Source organism: Oncorhynchus nerka, linkage group LG2, assembly GCF_034236695.1.
Source record: "Oncorhynchus nerka isolate Pitt River linkage group LG2, Oner_Uvic_2.0, whole genome shotgun sequence".
Taxonomy (NCBI): Eukaryota; Metazoa; Chordata; class Actinopteri; order Salmoniformes; family Salmonidae; genus Oncorhynchus; species Oncorhynchus nerka.
This window is the reverse complement of record NC_088397.1, coordinates 87,601,120-87,619,126: the sequence shown is the minus strand read 5'-3', so window position 1 is coordinate 87,619,126 and position 18,007 is coordinate 87,601,120. Positions and strand designations below refer to the sequence as shown.

At 43.7% G+C, this 18,007-nt stretch overlaps 1 protein-coding gene across 1 annotated transcript in view; it reads left to right on the top strand.

Moving 5' to 3' along the window:
• The window catches only part of slc12a5a (solute carrier family 12 member 5a), a 112,751-nt gene that overhangs the window by 74,904 nt on the left and 19,840 nt on the right, over positions 1-18,007 (top strand). Inside the window, exons 7-17 of the mRNA XM_065021935.1 lie at positions 6,564-6,811; positions 7,404-7,615; positions 9,116-9,283; positions 9,680-9,778; positions 10,163-10,220; positions 10,515-10,689; positions 11,596-11,714; positions 12,245-12,343; positions 13,191-13,310; positions 13,751-13,855; positions 14,414-14,582. Of these exons, the coding sequence (XP_064878007.1) occupies positions 6,564-6,811; positions 7,404-7,615; positions 9,116-9,283; positions 9,680-9,778; positions 10,163-10,220; positions 10,515-10,689; positions 11,596-11,714; positions 12,245-12,343; positions 13,191-13,310; positions 13,751-13,855; positions 14,414-14,582 (1,572 nt within the window). The remainder of the gene's footprint in view (positions 1-6,563; positions 6,812-7,403; positions 7,616-9,115; positions 9,284-9,679; positions 9,779-10,162; positions 10,221-10,514; positions 10,690-11,595; positions 11,715-12,244; positions 12,344-13,190; positions 13,311-13,750; positions 13,856-14,413; positions 14,583-18,007) is intronic.

Genomic DNA, 18,007 nt, shown 5'->3' with positions numbered 1-18,007 from the left:
TCTTTCCGTCTGCCCATCTCGCTCCCTCTTTCATCTCTCTTTCCATCTGCCCATCTCGCTCTCTCTTTCATCTCTCTTTCCGTCTGCCCAGCTCGCTCTCTCTTTCCAACTGCCCATCTCGCTCTCATCTCTCTTTCCGCCTTCCCATCTCGCTCTCTCTTTCCATCTGCCTATCTCGCTCTCTCTTTCCATCTGCCCATCTCGCTCTCTCTTTCATCTCTCTTTCCATCTGCCCATCTCGCTCTCTCTTTCATCTCTCTTTCTGTCTGCCCATCTCACTCTCCCTTTCATCTCACTTTCTGTCTGCCCATCTCGCTCTCTCTTTCATCTCTCTTTCCATCTGCCCATCTTTCTCTCTCCTTCCATCTGCCCATCTCGCTCTCTCTTTCATCTCTCTTTCAATCTGCCCATCTCGCTCTCTCTTTCATCTCTCTTTCCATCTGCCCATCTCGCTCTCTTTCATCTCTCTTTCTGTCTGCCCATCTCGCTCTCTCTTTCATCTCTCTTTCTGTCTGCCCATCTCGCTCTCTCTTTCCATCTGCCCATCTCGCTCTCTCTTTCCATCTGCCCATCTCGCTCTCTCTTTCATCTCTCTTTCCGTCTGCCCATCTTGCTCTCTCTTTCATCTCTCTTTCTGTCTGCCCATCTCGCTCTCTTTCATCTCTCTTTCCGTCTGCCCATCTCGCTCTCTCTTTCAATCTGCCCATCTCGCTCTCTCTTTCATCTCTCTTTCAATCTGCCCATCTTGCACTCTCTTTCATCTCTCTTTCCATCTGCCCATCTCGCTCTCTCTTTCCATCTGCCCATCTCGCTCTCTCTTTCATCTCTCTTTCCGTCTGCCCATCTCGCACTCTCTTTCATCTCTCTTTCCATCTGCCCATCTCGCTCTCTCTGCCCATCTCGCTCTCTCTTTCCGTCTGCCCATCTCGCTCTCTCTTTCATCTCTCTTTCCGTCTGCCCATCTCGCTCTCTCTTTCATCGCTCTTTCTGTCTGCCCATCTCGCTCTCTCTTTCATCTCTCTTTCCGTCTGCCCATCTCGCACTCTCTTTCATCTCTCTTTCCATCTGCCCATCTCGCTCTCTCTTTCCATCTGCCCATCTCGCTCTCTCTTTCATCTCTCTTTCCGTCTGCCCATCTCGCTCTCTCTTTCATCTCTCTTTCCGTCTGCCCATCTCGCTCTCTCTTTCATCTCTCTTTCTGTCTGCCCATCTCGCTCTCTCTTTCTTATGTTCAGTCCTGTCTTTGTGCATGTCCTCCTGTCCCTCTTAATTTGTCTGTCTTTATTTCTCTTTATCCTGCTTTGATGCTATTTTCTCCCTCTCCAACTGTCCACAATGAATTCTAATAAATATAAAGATCATTCATCGTTGTCTGTCCCCCTCCCTCTCTTTTTCCACACTGAATCCTCCTCTCCCTGTCGCTGCTCTCTCTTGGATTAAGAGCTGAGTAATTATGTAAATTCTGCATAAAGGAGAGATAAGGCCATTGACAGAATAATGAGACCATTCGTAGAAACTGCCATCACTTTGGTCCAGTGTTATCTACACACTAGGGGTGCATCTCAATTGTATTTCCTTGATTCCACACCTCCTCTTTCCTTGTCTTCCTTTCAATATGCATTGGAGGTCTGAGGTTTCTCCACTCAGACTATCTCCTCTCACACATTTTGACAAGAGAGCGAGGCAAGAGCACGCAACCGGACATCACTATCACCAAAAGCGACAACAGTGACACATCAAAGGCAGTGAGTGTGACAGGCTTGTGATGCTGAAAATACAGCGACCATTATACCTGCGCACTCCCATGTAGGAGAGCACACTTTTTGTAAAACACAAAGACAGAAGTCACACACAGCATGATGTTAAAGAGTAAGCAGCCTGTTCACTCAGACATAATAAGCCAGTTGATCCCTATCGTTATTTTCAGAGATAGCTAGCTATAGCTATTAAGAAATTAGCAACAACATCCTCTTTGATAACACCTGCTGCTGCTGCACACTAGCCTACAACAAAACCTAGCAGAACTGTAGGAAAACTGCTACACACTAGCCTACAACAAAACCTAGCAGAACCGTAGGAAAACTGCTGCACACTAGCCTACAACAAAACCTAGCAGAACTGTAGGAAAACTGCTACACACTAGCCTACAACAAAACCTAGCAGAGCCATAGGAAAACTGCTGCACACTAGCCTACAACAAAACCTAGCAGAACCGTAGGAAAACTGCTGCACACTAGCCTACAACAAAACCTAGCAGAACTGTAGGAAAACTGCTACACACTAGCCTACAACAAAACCTAGCAGAACTGTAGGAAAACTGCTGCACACTAGCCTACAACAAAACCTAGCAGAACCGTAGGAAAACTGCTGCACACTAGCCTACAACAAAACCTAGCAGAACTGTAGGAAAACTGCTACACACTAGCCTACAACAAAACCTAGCAGAACCGTAGGAAAACTGCTGCACACTAGCCTACAACAAAACCTAGCAGAACTGTAGGAAAACTGCTACACACTAGCCTACAACAAAACCTAGCAGAACCGTAGGAAAACTGCTACACACTAGCCTACAACAAAACCTAGCAGAACTGTAGGAAAACTGCTGCACACTAGCCTACAACAAAACCTAGCAGAGCCATAGGAAAACTGCTACACACTAGCCTACAACAAAACCTAGCAGAACCGTAGGAAAACTGCTGCACACTAGCCTACAACAAAACCTAGCAGAACCGTAGGAAAACTGCTACACACTAGCCTACAACAAAACCTAACAGAACTGTAGGAAAACTGCTGCACACTAGCCTACAACAAAACCTAACAGAACTGTAGGAAAACTGCTGCACACTAGCCTACAACAAAACCTAACAGAACTGTAGGAAAACTGCTGCACACTATTGCACAGTGACCTGTCAGCCTTCGAGAAGGTGGAAGTTTCCATACGTTTTTGTAAAAATGGTAGAACCCATTACAATGAGAACTTGTTCTCAACTAGCTTACGTTAAAGGTGAAATAACAAATACAACATTTAAAAAAACAAATAAAAATGTGATTGGTTGATTCCACTGTCACTCCAGAATTCTGCCCTTAAGGTGTCTGCAAACATAGGTTTGCTAGGCGAAGAGGACATCTGAGCCTCGCATACTCCCTTAAAAGACCTTGACTTGAAAGATGAGAAATAAACTGCAATATTACTGTTTGTCCCTTTTGAGACGCCGTATCAACAACAAAGCCAGTGTACGCTTCCTCAAAATAATCAGAATTAATCTAAGCTATATCAAGAAATCTGTAATTAATTTGTATGTTTTTGCAAAGGTGGTCTTAGTCGCCCAATTTTACATCTAACTAAGATGTTTGTTGCAGTATTTCTTGTTGAATGACAACAAACACTTAATTGAAGAATCCCTTCCATAGTTCCTCGTCACTGAAGAAGGGGCATATACTTCGGGTACCAAACTTCGACTTGCCTCAAGAAAAAAATGTGTGTGCTCAACCAGCTGAACAAACAAAAACGTCACACATTTTTGGTCATAATATATGCACAAACTGTTTCAACAGGGAAGCATGCGACAGGCTTAATACAGTTGACTGACAGGCTTAATACAGTTGACTGGCAGATGCCTTCTGAGGGCTTAGCCAATGGTGAGCTACACTCTTAGAAAAAGGGTTCCAAAAGGGTTCTTTTGACTGTCCCCATAGGAAACCCCTTTTTGGTTCCAGGTAGAATCATTTCAGGATCCGTGTAGAACCCTCTGTGTAAAGGGTTCTACCTAAAGGGTTCTACCTGGAACCAAAATGCGTTCTTCAAAGGGTTCTCCTATGGGGACAGCTGAAGAACCCTTTTTAGGTTTTAGATATCATATTTTTCTAATTGAACACTAAAGAAACATCCTGATTGGATGACATGATTTATTCTCAGTTGTAAACCCTTTCCTTTTAACACACACTGAAGATATTCAATCAGAATGTCATTGAAAATAATAATATAATTAGAATATAATTGAAAAGATAAAATACCACGAAAACATTTTTAAATTTTTTTTAAATACAATAATTATTTTAGAAATCCCAGAGGGCCTTGAAGGATCCCCACTGACAGTTCCCCACTACAAATCACTTGTTGTGGCTTTCTGTTCAATTTGTCTAAAATTGATTGGCTTGAAAGTATGGAAGAGGAAGAACACGTTATTAAAGATGTGTTAGGACGGCATGTCTGACTATGTGTACTCTATTTAATAGCAACAGTTGAAGTCGAAAGTTTACATACACCTGCGCTAAATACATTTAAACTCAGTTTTTCACAATTCCTGACATTTAATCCATGTAACAATTCCCTGTTTTAGGTCAGTTAGGATCACCACTTTATTTTAAGAATGTGAAATGTCAAAATAATAATAGAGAGAATGATTTATTTCAGCTTTTATTTCTTTCATCACATTCCCAGAGGGTCAGAAGTTTACATACATACAATTAGTATTTGGTAGCATCCTTTAAATTGTTTAACTTGGGTCAAGCGTTTTGGGTAACCTTCCACACGCTTCCCAGTTTGGGTGAATTTTGGCCTATTCCTTCTGACAGAGTTGGTGTAACTGAGTCAGGTTTGTAGGCCTCCTTGCTCGCACATGCTTTTTCAGTTCTGCCCACAAATTATCTATTGGATTGAGGTCAGGGCGTTGTGATGCCCACTCCAATACCTTGACTTTGTTGACCTTAAGCCATTTTGCCACAACTTTTGAAGTATGCTTGTGGTCATTGTTCATTTGGAAAACCCATTTGCAACCAAGCTTCAACTTCCTGACTGATGTCTTGAGATGCTGCTTCAATATATCCACAGAATTGTCCTTCCTCATGATGCCATCTATTTTGTGAAGTGCACCAGCCCCTCCTGCAGCAAAGCACCCCAACAACATGATGCTGCCATCTTCGTGCTTCATGGTTGGGATGGTGTTCTTTCGCTTGCAAGCCTCCCCCTTTTTCCTCCAAACATAACGACGGTCATTATGGCCAAACAGTACTATTTTTGTTTCATCAGACCAGAGGACATTTCTCCAAAAAGTACGATCTTTTTCCCCATGTGCAGTTGCAAACCGTAGTCTGGCTTTGGAGCAGTGGCTTCTTCCTTGCTGAGCGGCCTTTCAGGTTATGTCGATATAGGACTTGTTTTACTGTGGTTATAGATACTTTTGTGCTTGTGTCCTCCAGCATCTTCACAAGGTCCTTTGCTGTTGTTCTGGGATTGATTTGCACTTAACGCACCATAGTACGTTCATCTCTAGGAGACAGAACGTGTCTCCTTCCTGAGCAGTATGATGACACAATAAGTGCCATGGTGTTTATACTTGCGTACTATTGTTTGTATAGATGAGCGTGGTGCCTTCAGGTGTTTGGAAATTGCTCCCAAGGATGAACCAGACTTGTGGAGGTCTACAAGGCCTTGAAATATATCTACAGGTACACCTCCAATTGACTCAAATGATGTAAATTAGCCTATCAGAAGCTTCTAAAGCCATGGCATAATTTTCTGGACTTTTCCAAGCTGTTTAAAGGCACAGTCAACTTAGTGTATGTAAACTTCTGACACACTGAAATTGTGATACAGTGAATTATAAGTGAAATAATCTGTCTGTACACAATTGTTGGAAAAATGACTTGTGTTATGCACATAGTAGATGTCCTAACTGACTTGCCAAAACAATAGTTTGTTAACAATACATTTGTGGAGTGGTTGAGAAATGAGTTTTAATGACTCCAACCTAAGTGTGTGTAAACTTCCAACTTTAACTTTTTCAAACAGCATCTAAATGTGGGATACTTAGTCAGTTGCACAAGTGACTGCATTCAACTGAAATGTGTCTTCCACATTTAACCAAGCCCCTCTGAATCAGATCATTATTTTTATTTTACCATGTAAATTGACTGAGAACACATTCTCATTTACAGCAACAACTTGGAGAATAGTTACAGGGGAGAGGAGGGGGATGAATGAGCCAATTGGAAGATTGGGATGATTAGGTGACCATGATGAATTGAGGGACAGATTGGGAATTTAGCCGGGACACCAGTGTTAACACCCCTACTCTTACAATAAGTGTCATGGAATCTTTAGTGACCACAGAGATTCAGGACACCCATTGAATTAACATCCCATCCTAAATACAGCACCCTGTCCCAAATCACTGCCCTGGGGCATTGGGATATTTTTTTAGACCAGAGAAAAGAGTGCTTCCTACTGGCCCTCCAACACCACTTCCTGCATCATCTGGTCTCCCATCTAGGGACAGACCAGGGACAACCCTGCTTAGCTTCAGAGGAACGCCAGGAGTGGGATGCAGGGTGGTATGCTGCTGGCAACTAATGATGGGGCAATTACAGGTTTTATGATTTCATTAACGGCAAAGCTATTTTTCTATTTGTATATTTTTAGACCCGTGATAAGATATAGTGGCGATTCATTTAGAACAGGAATCCCATGCTTGGGTTGTTCAACCCTCTATTTGAAAGGGTTTAATGGGAGTGTCAGATTCTGTGTTTCTGCAGTTGATTTAGTTCTCACTCTTCCCCCATAGGTCTACATCCTCCCCCAGGCAGCCATCTTTAAGATGGAGGGTCTGGAGGGGGCCGAGGCGGAGGCGGCGATGCTTAACAACATGCGTGTGTACGGCACCATTGTGCTCAGTTTCATGGCCACGGTGGTGTTTGTGGGGGTCAAGTACGTCAACAAGTTAGCCTTGCTCTTCCTGGCCTGCGTCATCCTGTCCATTCTGGCTGTGTATGCCGGAGTCATCAAGACGGCCATCGAGCCACCTGACTTCCCGTAAGGAACCCTACTGCTTAATTAGCCTGGTTCCAAGTCTGTTTGTGCTGTCTTGCCAACTCTTACGGTCATTGTCACATGAGAATGACCATAGGAGTTGAATAGAAAGCACAGACAGGTCTGGAACGAGGCTACTCTTCAATATTGGGGCTGATCCAAACTTGAAGAATATAGGTGTGATGTGAATTATGTTTCATGTAAATCATTTATCGATCGATTTTTGGCAGATATGGGGGATTTGGGGTTTAAGACTGTAAATGGCAGACACATTCATGCCATGCTAGAAATGTACACATTAAAACACATGTTCACCCATTTTAAGATTATTTGAAGTACAGTATATTTCAAATCTAAATTATATTCACAGCACATAAGCAGATGGGTTAAATAGAACATATTCATCTTGTGTGACATTTTCAGTAGGGAGGACTCTACTGTTCAATATGGGGACCGTTACCCACAGACTTGTGCTAGCTCTCAAAGCCAATGCCTAGGCTTCGGCTCAGGTGGCTAACTCAGTCTAAAGAGTTGGACGGGCTTCGAATCCCGGTCGGCCACACTGACACACTAACACATCTCCCCTGCTACGCAGAGTGTGTCTGCTGGGTAATCGCCCGCTGATCTCCAAAGGGTTCGACGTGTGCGCCAAAACATTGGAGAGCGGCAACGGCACGATCACCACCAAGCTGTGGAGCGTCTTCTGCGACTCGCCCTTCCTCAACGCCACCTGCGACGAGTACTTTGTCAACAACAACGTGTCCTTCATCCAGGGCATCCCTGGCGTCATGAGCGGCATCCTCAAAGGTGAACAAACACAAGCTATTGGTCCTCCGTGGCTCAGTTGGTATAGCTTGCAACACCAGGATCATTGGCTTGATTTCCGCTGTGGTCACCCATACGTAAAATGTTTGCAAGCATGACTGAAGGTCGTTTTGAATCAAATTGTTTGCTAAAATGCTAATGTTATGTTACTATATTATTATAATAGCTATTATTTTGTGGCTATCTACTTCTTCTTTCTAAACAGTTACACATACAGCACAATTGTTCTGGTCCCCCTAGACTCAGGTCACTGTATCTACAGTACAAATAACATGTATTGTTCTGGTCCCCCTAGACTCAGGTCACTGTATCTACAGTACAAATAACATGTATTGTTCTGGTCCCCCTAGACTCAGGTCACTGTATCTACAGTACAAATAACATGTATTGTTCTGGTCCCCCTAGACTCAGGTCACTGTATCTACAGTACAAATAACATGTATTGTTCTGGTCCCCCTAGACTCAGGTCACTGTATCTACAGTACAAATAACATGTATTGTTCTGGTCCCCAGTACAAATAGACTCAGGTCACTGTATCTACAGTACAAATAACATGTATTGTTCTGGTCCCCCTAGACTCAGGTCACTGTATCTACAGTACAAATAACATGTATTGTTCTGGTCCCCTAGACTCAGGTCACTGTATCTACAGTACAAATAACATGTATTGTTCTGGTCCCCTAGACTCAGGTCACTGTATCTACAGTACAAATAACATGTATTGTTCTGGTCCCCCTAGACTCAGGTCACTGTATCTACAGTACAAATAACATGTATTGTTCTGGTCCCCCTAGACTCAGGTCACTGTATCTACAGTACAAATAACATGTATTGTTCTGGTCCCCTAGACTCAGGTCACTGTATCTACAGTACAAATAACATGTATTGTTCTGGTCCCCCTAGACTCAGGTCACTGTATCTACAGTACAAATAACATGTATTGTTCTGGTCCCCCTAGACTCAGGTCACTGTATCTACAGTACAAATAACATGTATTGTTCTGGTCCCCCTAGACTCAGGTCACTGTATCTACAGTACAAATAACATGTATTGTTCTGGTCCCCTAAATAACATGTATTGTTCTGGTCCCCTAGACTCAGGTCACTGTATCTACAGTACAAATAACATGTATTGTTCTGGTCCCCCTAGACTCAGGTCACTGTATCTACAGTACAAATAACATGTATTGTTCTGGTCCCCCTAGACTCAGGTCACTGTATCTACAGTACACATGCTTACACACACTTGCGGGAAACATACTACAATTTCTTTACTTGGAATTTCTGTTAGCCCTCTTGGGTTTCTAAGATCTTGTTCTCCTGGAACTTAAGGTCAAGCGATTTTAAATGATATTGATGTATCTAATCTCTCTCTCTCTTCATCTCCCTTACCTTCCCCTCTCTCTCCCTTTCCTCCCTCTTTCCCTGTTTCCTTCTCCTTCCCCCTCTCTTTTTTCCTCTCCCCCCACCCCTCACACACAGAGAACCTATTTGGGAATTACCTGGAGAAGGGGGATCTGGTGGCTAAGAAGGGGATTGCGACCGTGGAGGGCCCTGATGACACTCTGACCAACTCCAACCGTTATGTCCTGGCCGACATCACCAGCTTCTTCACCCTGCTGGTCGGAATCTACTTCCCCTCCGTCACAGGTCAGCTGACAGGAAGCGGATGATGCAAAGAAGAAGAGACAGAGGGTTGACTCTCAAAAGTAATTTTCCTTTTATTCCTCGTATCCTCAAAGGGTGAATTCACCAAAGCTGAATCTCGAGGAGGAGAGAGGACACAAGCAATCGAGGGAAAATACTTTTGAGGTTCAGCCTTTGTGTTGTTTTGTGTGTTCTGTTTTTCTATCTGGGGGTTTATGGGAGATTTACATCAATTCATTGAAAGATTGAAAGGATTAAAGTAAAAGATTCATCTGATGTCAGAATTTCTTCAACACAAAAAAAAGCATCTGTTTGTTATTAGAAGGATAATGTTGTTGTGTTGTTCAGTTGTAGTAATTTAGTTCCTTCTACAGTGACCTCTCTACTTGTGTGTCACAGGGATCATGGCCGGATCAAACCGCTCAGGAGATCTACGCGACGCTCAGAAGTCGATCCCCATCGGCACTATCATGGCCATCACCACTACCTCAATAGTGTGTATCCTTGTTTTATTTTTTATTTAACCTTTATTTAACTATCCTTATACTGGTCCACTTCTGAAGTCAGTGGGCTAGTGCACGCTACTTATAAATACAAGTTAGGTTGAATTGAATTGAGCCAATGGCCTCAAGCTCGTATGTTACGAATGATATCCATGTTGCTCTTCATCTTCATCTCAAGTGACCATTACAGGACAAAGCAATCAATCATGTATAAAAATACATCAGACATAACCCAACAATAACCGCTCTGTCGAACCATCATTACCTCAATGCAGCACTGTAAACTCAGTGTGCAGATATCAAACAGATATGTGAGGATATGTCCCTATGTGCTAGATCTGTCTGTCTGTCTATTTTCCTTAATGTGACCTTTTTATAGACATGTCAGCTGTGATCCTGTTCGGTGCCTGTATCGAGGGAGTGGTCCTTAGAGACAAGTAAGTAATGGATAATAAGTTCACATTTCTGCTAAATTGTTTTAATATTTCTCAGTCAACCTTTTCCAGTGCTGAGGTACTTGGTGAGGGAGGCCATTTAACTGAAAAGGTTTTTAAACATTTTGCAACGGAAAAGGAAAAGTATCACTTTTAATTGCAGTATTAGACCAGGTCATCCCTCCATGTTTCAGTCAGTTTTCTTCAGTTTGGTTTCTAATGAGTAGGATCCTGGTAATTGGCTCTCCTAGCTTTCTCCATTTCTGATTGGCTGGATGTCATGTCCATCTCCCTCAGGTTTGGGGAAGGCGTCAATGGCAACCTGGTCATTGGCACCTTGGCCTGGCCGTCCCCGTGGGTTATTGTCATTGGCTCCTTCTTCTCCACCTGTGGGGCGGGGCTTCAGAGCTTGACGGGTGCTCCGCGTCTCATGCAGGCCATCTCCAGGGACGGTGTCGTGCCCATCCTACGGGTCAGTCTGTCATTGTCAACATTCTAGCATTTAAAACACTGATCTGGGACCATTAGTTATGATCTGGGACCATTAGTTATGATAACTCTGTCAACATTCTAGCATTTAACACTGATCTGGGACCATTAGTTATGATAACTCTGTCAACATTCTAGCATTTAACACTGATCTGGGACCATTAGTTATGATAACTCTGTCAACATTCTAGCATTTAACACTGATCTGGGACCATTAGTTATGTTGATTTGTCAACACATCTCATATCAGTCTCAGGTGACATTGATCACTACCAAAACTCCTCAGTAGTATCCACATTCAATCTGCCTTGAAATAATGGAGGAACTACTGTTAGTTAAATCTGTATTACATCTAACATCTCTGTGTGGGATGTGTCCTCCCAGGTATCTCTATTCCATCTAACATCTCTGTGTGGGATGTGTCCTCCCAGGTGTCTCTATTACATCTAACATCTCTGTGGGATGTGTCCTCCCAGGTGTCTATTACATCTAACATCTCTGTGTGGGATGTGTCCTCCCAAGTATCTCTATTCCATCTAACATCTCTGTGTGGGATGTGTCCTCCCAAGTATCTCTATTCCATCTAACATCTCTGTGTGGGATGTGTCCTCCCAGGTATCTCTATTCCATCTAACATCTCTGTGGGATGTTTCCTCCCAGGTATCTCTATTCCATCTAACATCTCTGTGTGGGAAGTGTCCTCCCAGGTATCTTTATTCCATCTAACATCTCTGTGGGATGTGTCCTCCCAGGTATCTCTATTCCATCTAACATCTCTGTGGGATGTGTCCTCCCAGGTATCTCTATTCCATCTAACATCTCTGTGGGATGTTTCCTCCCAGGTATCTCTATTACATCTAACATCTCTGTGTGGGATGTGTCCTCCCAGGTGTTTGGCCATGGGAAAGCCAACGGGGAGCCCACCTGGGCCTTGCTACTGACAGCGGGTATCTGTGAGATTGGGATCCTCATTGCCTCTCTGGACGCAGTGGCCCCCATCCTCTCCATGTGAGTGTCTATGAGCCAGACCAGGAGTTGTTCCCCAACTCTGGGTCCTAAGTTACAGAATATAACTATTTGGACAGTTAAAACTCTGGGTCCTAATATTTACAGCCTATGATTAGGGCCCAGAGTTTTCCTGATGAAATCACATGACCAGGTACAACTCTTGGCCCTATTCATGAGTGCTGGGGTGCACTCATCCTGTACTAATATGATTTGTCCTAATATGGACACCGTACATATGACATTAACTATCTGCAATAAATCTATCTGCAATATTAAAGCTCCCTAAAAATAGAGACATCTGACAACGGACAAATACTTCTCAGCACTTGATAAGGTGAAGTTAAACATCTTAACGCAATGCAATGATTTACTAGTATTTATATCTTAGAATTGTTTTCATTTGGTTATAAGCAACATATAAGCAAGTAATGTGTCCAAATAAAGACAAAATGTATTTTTTATTTGTGAGGCACTTTGCTGTCTCTCTTTCACCTTTTGTAATGTCTGAAGGCGTTGTTTCCTTTGCGTAGGTTCTTTCTGATGTGCTATATGTTTGTGAACCTGGCCTGCGCCTTGCAAACCCTCCTGAGGACGCCGAACTGGAGGCCGCGTTTCAACTACTATCACTGGTGAGACTCACAACAACTCGTCAAATCAACGCATCCTGAGAGATGATGGAAAGGCCTTGAATGTGTCTGTGTGTGTTTTTATTCTGTTTAATGTACAGGAGATGTTGTATGTCCAGTATATTGTAGTTCTGTCTGCATGTGTCTGTCTCTAATATCTCCTCCTCTCTCTCTGTCTCTAATATCTACTCCTCTCTCTCTGTCTCTAATGTCTCCTCCTCTCTCTTTCTCTAATATCTCCTCCTCTCGCTCTGTCTCTAATATCTCCTCCTCTCTCTAATATCTACTCCTCTCTCTCCGTCTCTAATGTCTCCTCCCCTCTCTTTCTCTAATATCTCCTCCTCTCTCTCTGTCTCTTCTCTCTCTCTCTGTCTCTAATATCTACTCCTCTCTCTCTGTCTCTAATGTCTCCTCCTCTCTCTTTCTCTAATATCTCCTCCTCTCTCTCTGTCTCTTCTCTCTCTCTCTCTCTCTGTCTCTAATGACTCCTCCTCTCTCTCTGTCTCTAATGTCTCCTCCTCTCTCTTTCTCTGTCTCTAATGTCTCCTCTCTCTTTCTCTGTCTTTAATGTTTCCTCCTCTCTCTTTCTCTGTCTCTAATGTCTCCTCTCTCTCTGTGTCTCTAATGTCTCCTCCTCTCTCTTTCTGTCTCTAATGTCTCCTCTCTCTCTGTGTCTCTAATGTCTCCTCCTCTCTCTTTCTCTGTCTTTAATGTCTCCTCCTCTCTCTCTGTCTCCAATGTCTCCTCCTCTCTCTGTCTCTAATGTCTCCTCCTCACTCTTTCTCTGTCTTTAATGTCTCCTCCTCTCTCTCTGTCTATAATGTCTACTCCTCTCTCTGTCTCTCTGCAGGGCCCTGTCCTTCCTGGGTATGAGCCTGTGTCTCTCACTCATGTTCATCTGTTCCTGGTTCTACGCCATTGTCGCCATGGTGATCGCTGGCAGTATCTACAAGTATATTGAGTTCCGCGGGTGAGTGAAGAGCTGCCTGTGTTCTGTCAGCTATCATTCAGTCGGTCCCGTTACGGGGGAAATGTATGGTTTGAACAGTTTAGTGTTATGGCCTGTGCTGAGACAATGTCTTGGGTTCCAATGACATGGCTTGGTGGGAAAGCTTGGTTGAAAACAGAGTATAAATTCTGTCTGTGGGAAAATATGCATTAAAGTGTTTCAACGATGCGAGTCAACGATGCTTCCCGGGCGGGTGATTTTAAATAGCCTACCTGGCAGTGAAAATAAGCTTGACATTTAGATGTGTTAGCAGCCTGTGTATTTGGCTGAATAACAATGTTATAACTTTGGCATTTGAATTTGTCATAGACATGTAATAACAGAGTTATAGATCATGATGTAAAAATAACTTACTATGTATGATTGAATGATATAACTTCATGTGTCTGATTGTGTGGCAGGGCAGAGAAAGAGTGGGGTGATGGGATACGAGGCATTTCTCTCAGCGCCGCCCGATACGCTCTGATGAGACTGGAGGAGGGGCCTCCACACACCAAGAACTGGAGGCGAGATTCACAAACAAATAAGCTACACAGGCACATTTGTGTATCAGCTACATAAGTAACATGAAAATAAACAAGTCTGTGCATGTTGAGCGTTCCGTTTCATTCATCTCTAGTTTCAAGCTGCTTGCAGCAGTAACAGTAGATAATTGTTTTTCAGATGTACTTGTGATATCCTCAGTGCGCACACTCTCTCTCTCTCTGTCTTTCTCTCTCTCTGTCTCTCTCACCCTCTCTGTCTGTCTCTCTCTCTGTCTCTCTGTGTCTCTCTCTCACCCTCTCTGTCTCTCTCTCTCTTTTTATTTCACTTATTTTCTGTCTTTCTCACCTCTACGATACCTTCTTTCTTTCTTTCTCTCTGTCACCTTGCTCTATCTCTCTCTGTTTTTCATCTCTGAGCTGCACTTTTTTTTAAATTCAATTCAAAATGTTTTACTGGCATGACAGAAGTGTGTATATAAATATATTTGTACATTGCCAAAGCAGCACGTTGAAACCCTTTCTCTTATTCCTTCCTTCCCTCTTTCCTTTCTTTGTGTCCCTCCTTCTCTCTCCTTCCAGGCCTCAGCTGCTGGTGTTGGTCAGTACAGACGTGGAGCAGAATGTGGAGCAGCCTCGTCTGCTCTCCCTGACCAACCAGCTGAAAGCAGGCAAAGGGCTGACCATCGTGGGCACTGCCTTGGCGGGCACCTATCTGGAGAACCACCCCCAGGCCCAGCGGGCAGAGCAGGTTAGATACCAGGCAGATCCCATGGCATCCCACTGCATAGGTGGTGGAAATTCTAATAAACAAATCCCACTGCAATAAGATTTGCAAATCTGGAGCTGGTTAACAATCCACTTAACAGTGCAGAGACCAACAAGGAGAATACAACAACCTCTGTGTGCGTGGCAGTTTAGCAGGTGTGTGAGATCATGGTGGGAACATCGTGAACAAACAGGTGATAACAGCACTTCCTTTCTGCTGGTAGAATTGTTGCTGCTGCTCAAACTAGCCTCCGTTCTTTTCATATCTCTACACAGCTGTGTCCTTGAAAGGAAAAGAACAGGAAGGATCAAAAACTGTGGACAGTCTCAGAGGCTCTTTTGTCTTTGGCCGTGTGACCAAGTTACTCAGAAACAAGAGAGGGAAAACAAAGGCTTCTTCTTACACGAGAGAAACAGACAGTGGAAATGTACAGGTTTAAGGCTTATACAGTGCATGTGTATAACAGAGTTTGTCATTTTGCCCCCATACATATCACACAAACAGCACTAATCTTTGATCGCTGTTCCAGTGTCCACTCTAGCACTTAGAATGAAGCCGTACCTACAGTCAATGTCCATTTCACCTTTATCTCAGCCTTCACCTGCTGGGCTAGTTGTTGTCATCAAGGCAGTTTTTTTTCTAAAACTAATGGTGAATCGGTGCATGTATTCTTATTGAACCGTTCGCTACAGGGACCACAGTGCACGGTTCGGTACGCACTGCGAACCGAACAATACATTAATCATATATATATATATATTTCATTGTAAAAAAAAATATTATTGCATAAACCGATGGCGTATAAATTAACGTGGGCAAAATATCCACATAGTAATAAAGTTGTCTTCAAAAAATGTAATGTTTTGTCTCATAGCTGCATGCGGCTCCGCTCATTAGTTATTTCACACCAGCGAGAACAGATCTGAGAGACAGTAGCAGCAATTAGTTTATGAAGGAATTAGCAGTTAGCTAAATGCTAAGGAGCAACACGCCAAGCATTGGCGAGCCAGAACTAGAAGACGCCCCAGGATCATTCAGGTCTGCCGTCTGGGAATATTTTGGTTTCCCTGTAAACTATAACTGGGATTGCCAACGAGTGGTGGATATAACATCTACAACATGTTCATTGCTGATAGCCTGTTAGAGTGGTGGATAATAACATCTACAACATGTTCATTACTGATAGCCTGTTAGAGTGGTGGATAATAACATCTACAACATGTAGGCTCTGTTCATTGCTGATAGCCTGTTAGAGTGGTGGATATAACATCTACAACATGTTCATTGCTGATAGCCTGTTAGAGTGGTGGATATAACATCTACAACATGTTCATTACTGATAGCCTGTTAGAGTGGTGGATAATAACATCTACAACATGTTCATTACTGATATGTTAGGGTGGATAATAACATCTCAACATGTTCATTGCTGATAGCCTGTTAGAGTGGTGGATATAACATCTACAACATGTTCATTGCTGATAGCCTGTTAGAGTGGTGGATATAACATCTACAACATGTTCATTACTGATAGCCTGTTAGAGTGGTGGATATAACATCTACAACATGTTCATTACTGATAGCCTGTTAGAGTGGTGGATATAACATCTACAACATGTTCATTGCTGATAGCCTGTTAGAGTGGTGGATATAACATCTACAACATGTTCATTGCTGATAGCCTGTTAGAGTGGTGGATATAACATCTACAACATGTTCATTGCTGATAGCCTGTTAGAGTGGTGGATATAACATGTACAACATGTTCATTGCTGATAGCCTGTTCGAGTGGCAATACGAGTAACATGACTACTCATCTGCGCCGACATCACCCCAGAATGCCAATCGGTGGGACTAGGCGAACAAATTGAAATGGCAACCACTTCTCTCCACAGCCTTCAGGCAACCACTTCTCTCCACAGCCTTCAGGCAACCACTATTGTAAAGTGGCTGCTCCACTGGATATCATAAGGTGAATGCACCAATTTGTAAGTCGCTCTGGATAAGAGCGTCTGCTAAATGACTTAAATGTAATGTAATGTAAACCACTTCTCCCCACAGCCTTCAGGCAACCACTTCTCCCCACAGCCTTCAGGCAACCACTTCTCCCCACAGCCTTCAGGCAACCACTTCTCCCCACAGCCTTCAGGCAACCACTTCTCCCCACAGCCTTCAGGCAACCACTTCTCCCCACAGCCTTCAGGCAACCACTTTCCACAGCCTCAGGCAACCACTCCACAGCCTTCAGGCAACCACTTCTCCCACAGCCTTCAGGCAACCACTTCTCCCCACAGCCTTCAGGCAACCACTTCTCCCCACAGCCTTCAGGCAACCACTTCTCCCCACAGCCTTCAGGCAACCACTTCTCCCCACAGCCTTCAGGCAACCACTTCTCTCCACAGCCTTCAGGCAACCACTTCTCTCCACAGCCTTCAGGCAACCACTTCTCCCCACAGCCTTCAGGCAACCACTTCTCTCCACAGCCTTCAGGCAACCACTTCTCTCCACAGCCTTCAGGCAACCACTTCTCTCCACAGCCTTCAGGCAACCACTTCTCCCCACAGCCTTCAGGCAACCACTTCTCCCCACAGCCTTCAGGCAACCACTTCTCCCCACAGCCTTCAGGCAACAATATGCGGCTGACTCCGGTAGGGATAAATAAATCAACGCAGCCATAGCAAAATTCCTAGCGGCAGATATGAGACCCTTCTCTGTGGTAGAGAATGCGGGGTTCAGAAACATGTTTAATGTGGTCGCGCTATTCACTATTCCTTCCCCGCACACATTTCGCCCAGACATTAATACCTGCATTATACAAAAAAAATAAAGAACTACTTGAGAGCGAGTTGTCAGAAACGCGGTCTGTTGCTCCTAACAACAGACAGTTGGACGTCTAGAGCTACAGAGAGCTACCTTACTGTAAGGGCTCATTTCTTTACGGCAGAGTGGGAGATTAAAAGCCATGTGTTTCAAACACGTCCCATTGAGAGGAGTCACACCAGTGTAAACCTGGAGGAGGAGCTAAGGGAAGTAGTTGCAGTGTGGAAGTTGGAGAGGGATGATGTAACGATTACTGTGACCACTGACAACGCTAGAAATATTGTAAATGCAGTTGCTCTAGCTGGATTGGGGCAACAGATGCTTTGCTCACGTTATTCATCTAGCATCTCAAAAAGCAATGTCAGTGAATCCATTATCTCGCCTCCTAGCAAAGATGAGGAAGGTGGTATCCTTCTGTTATAAAAGCACAACTGCTGCACATGTTTTCAAGACACAACAGGAGATGCTGGAGCTGCCAAACCACAAACTAATCCAAGATGTCCCTACTAGATGGAATTCAAGCCATGACATGGTTGAGAGATACCTTGAGCAGAAAGTTGCGATGTGTCCTACACTGACTGATCAAG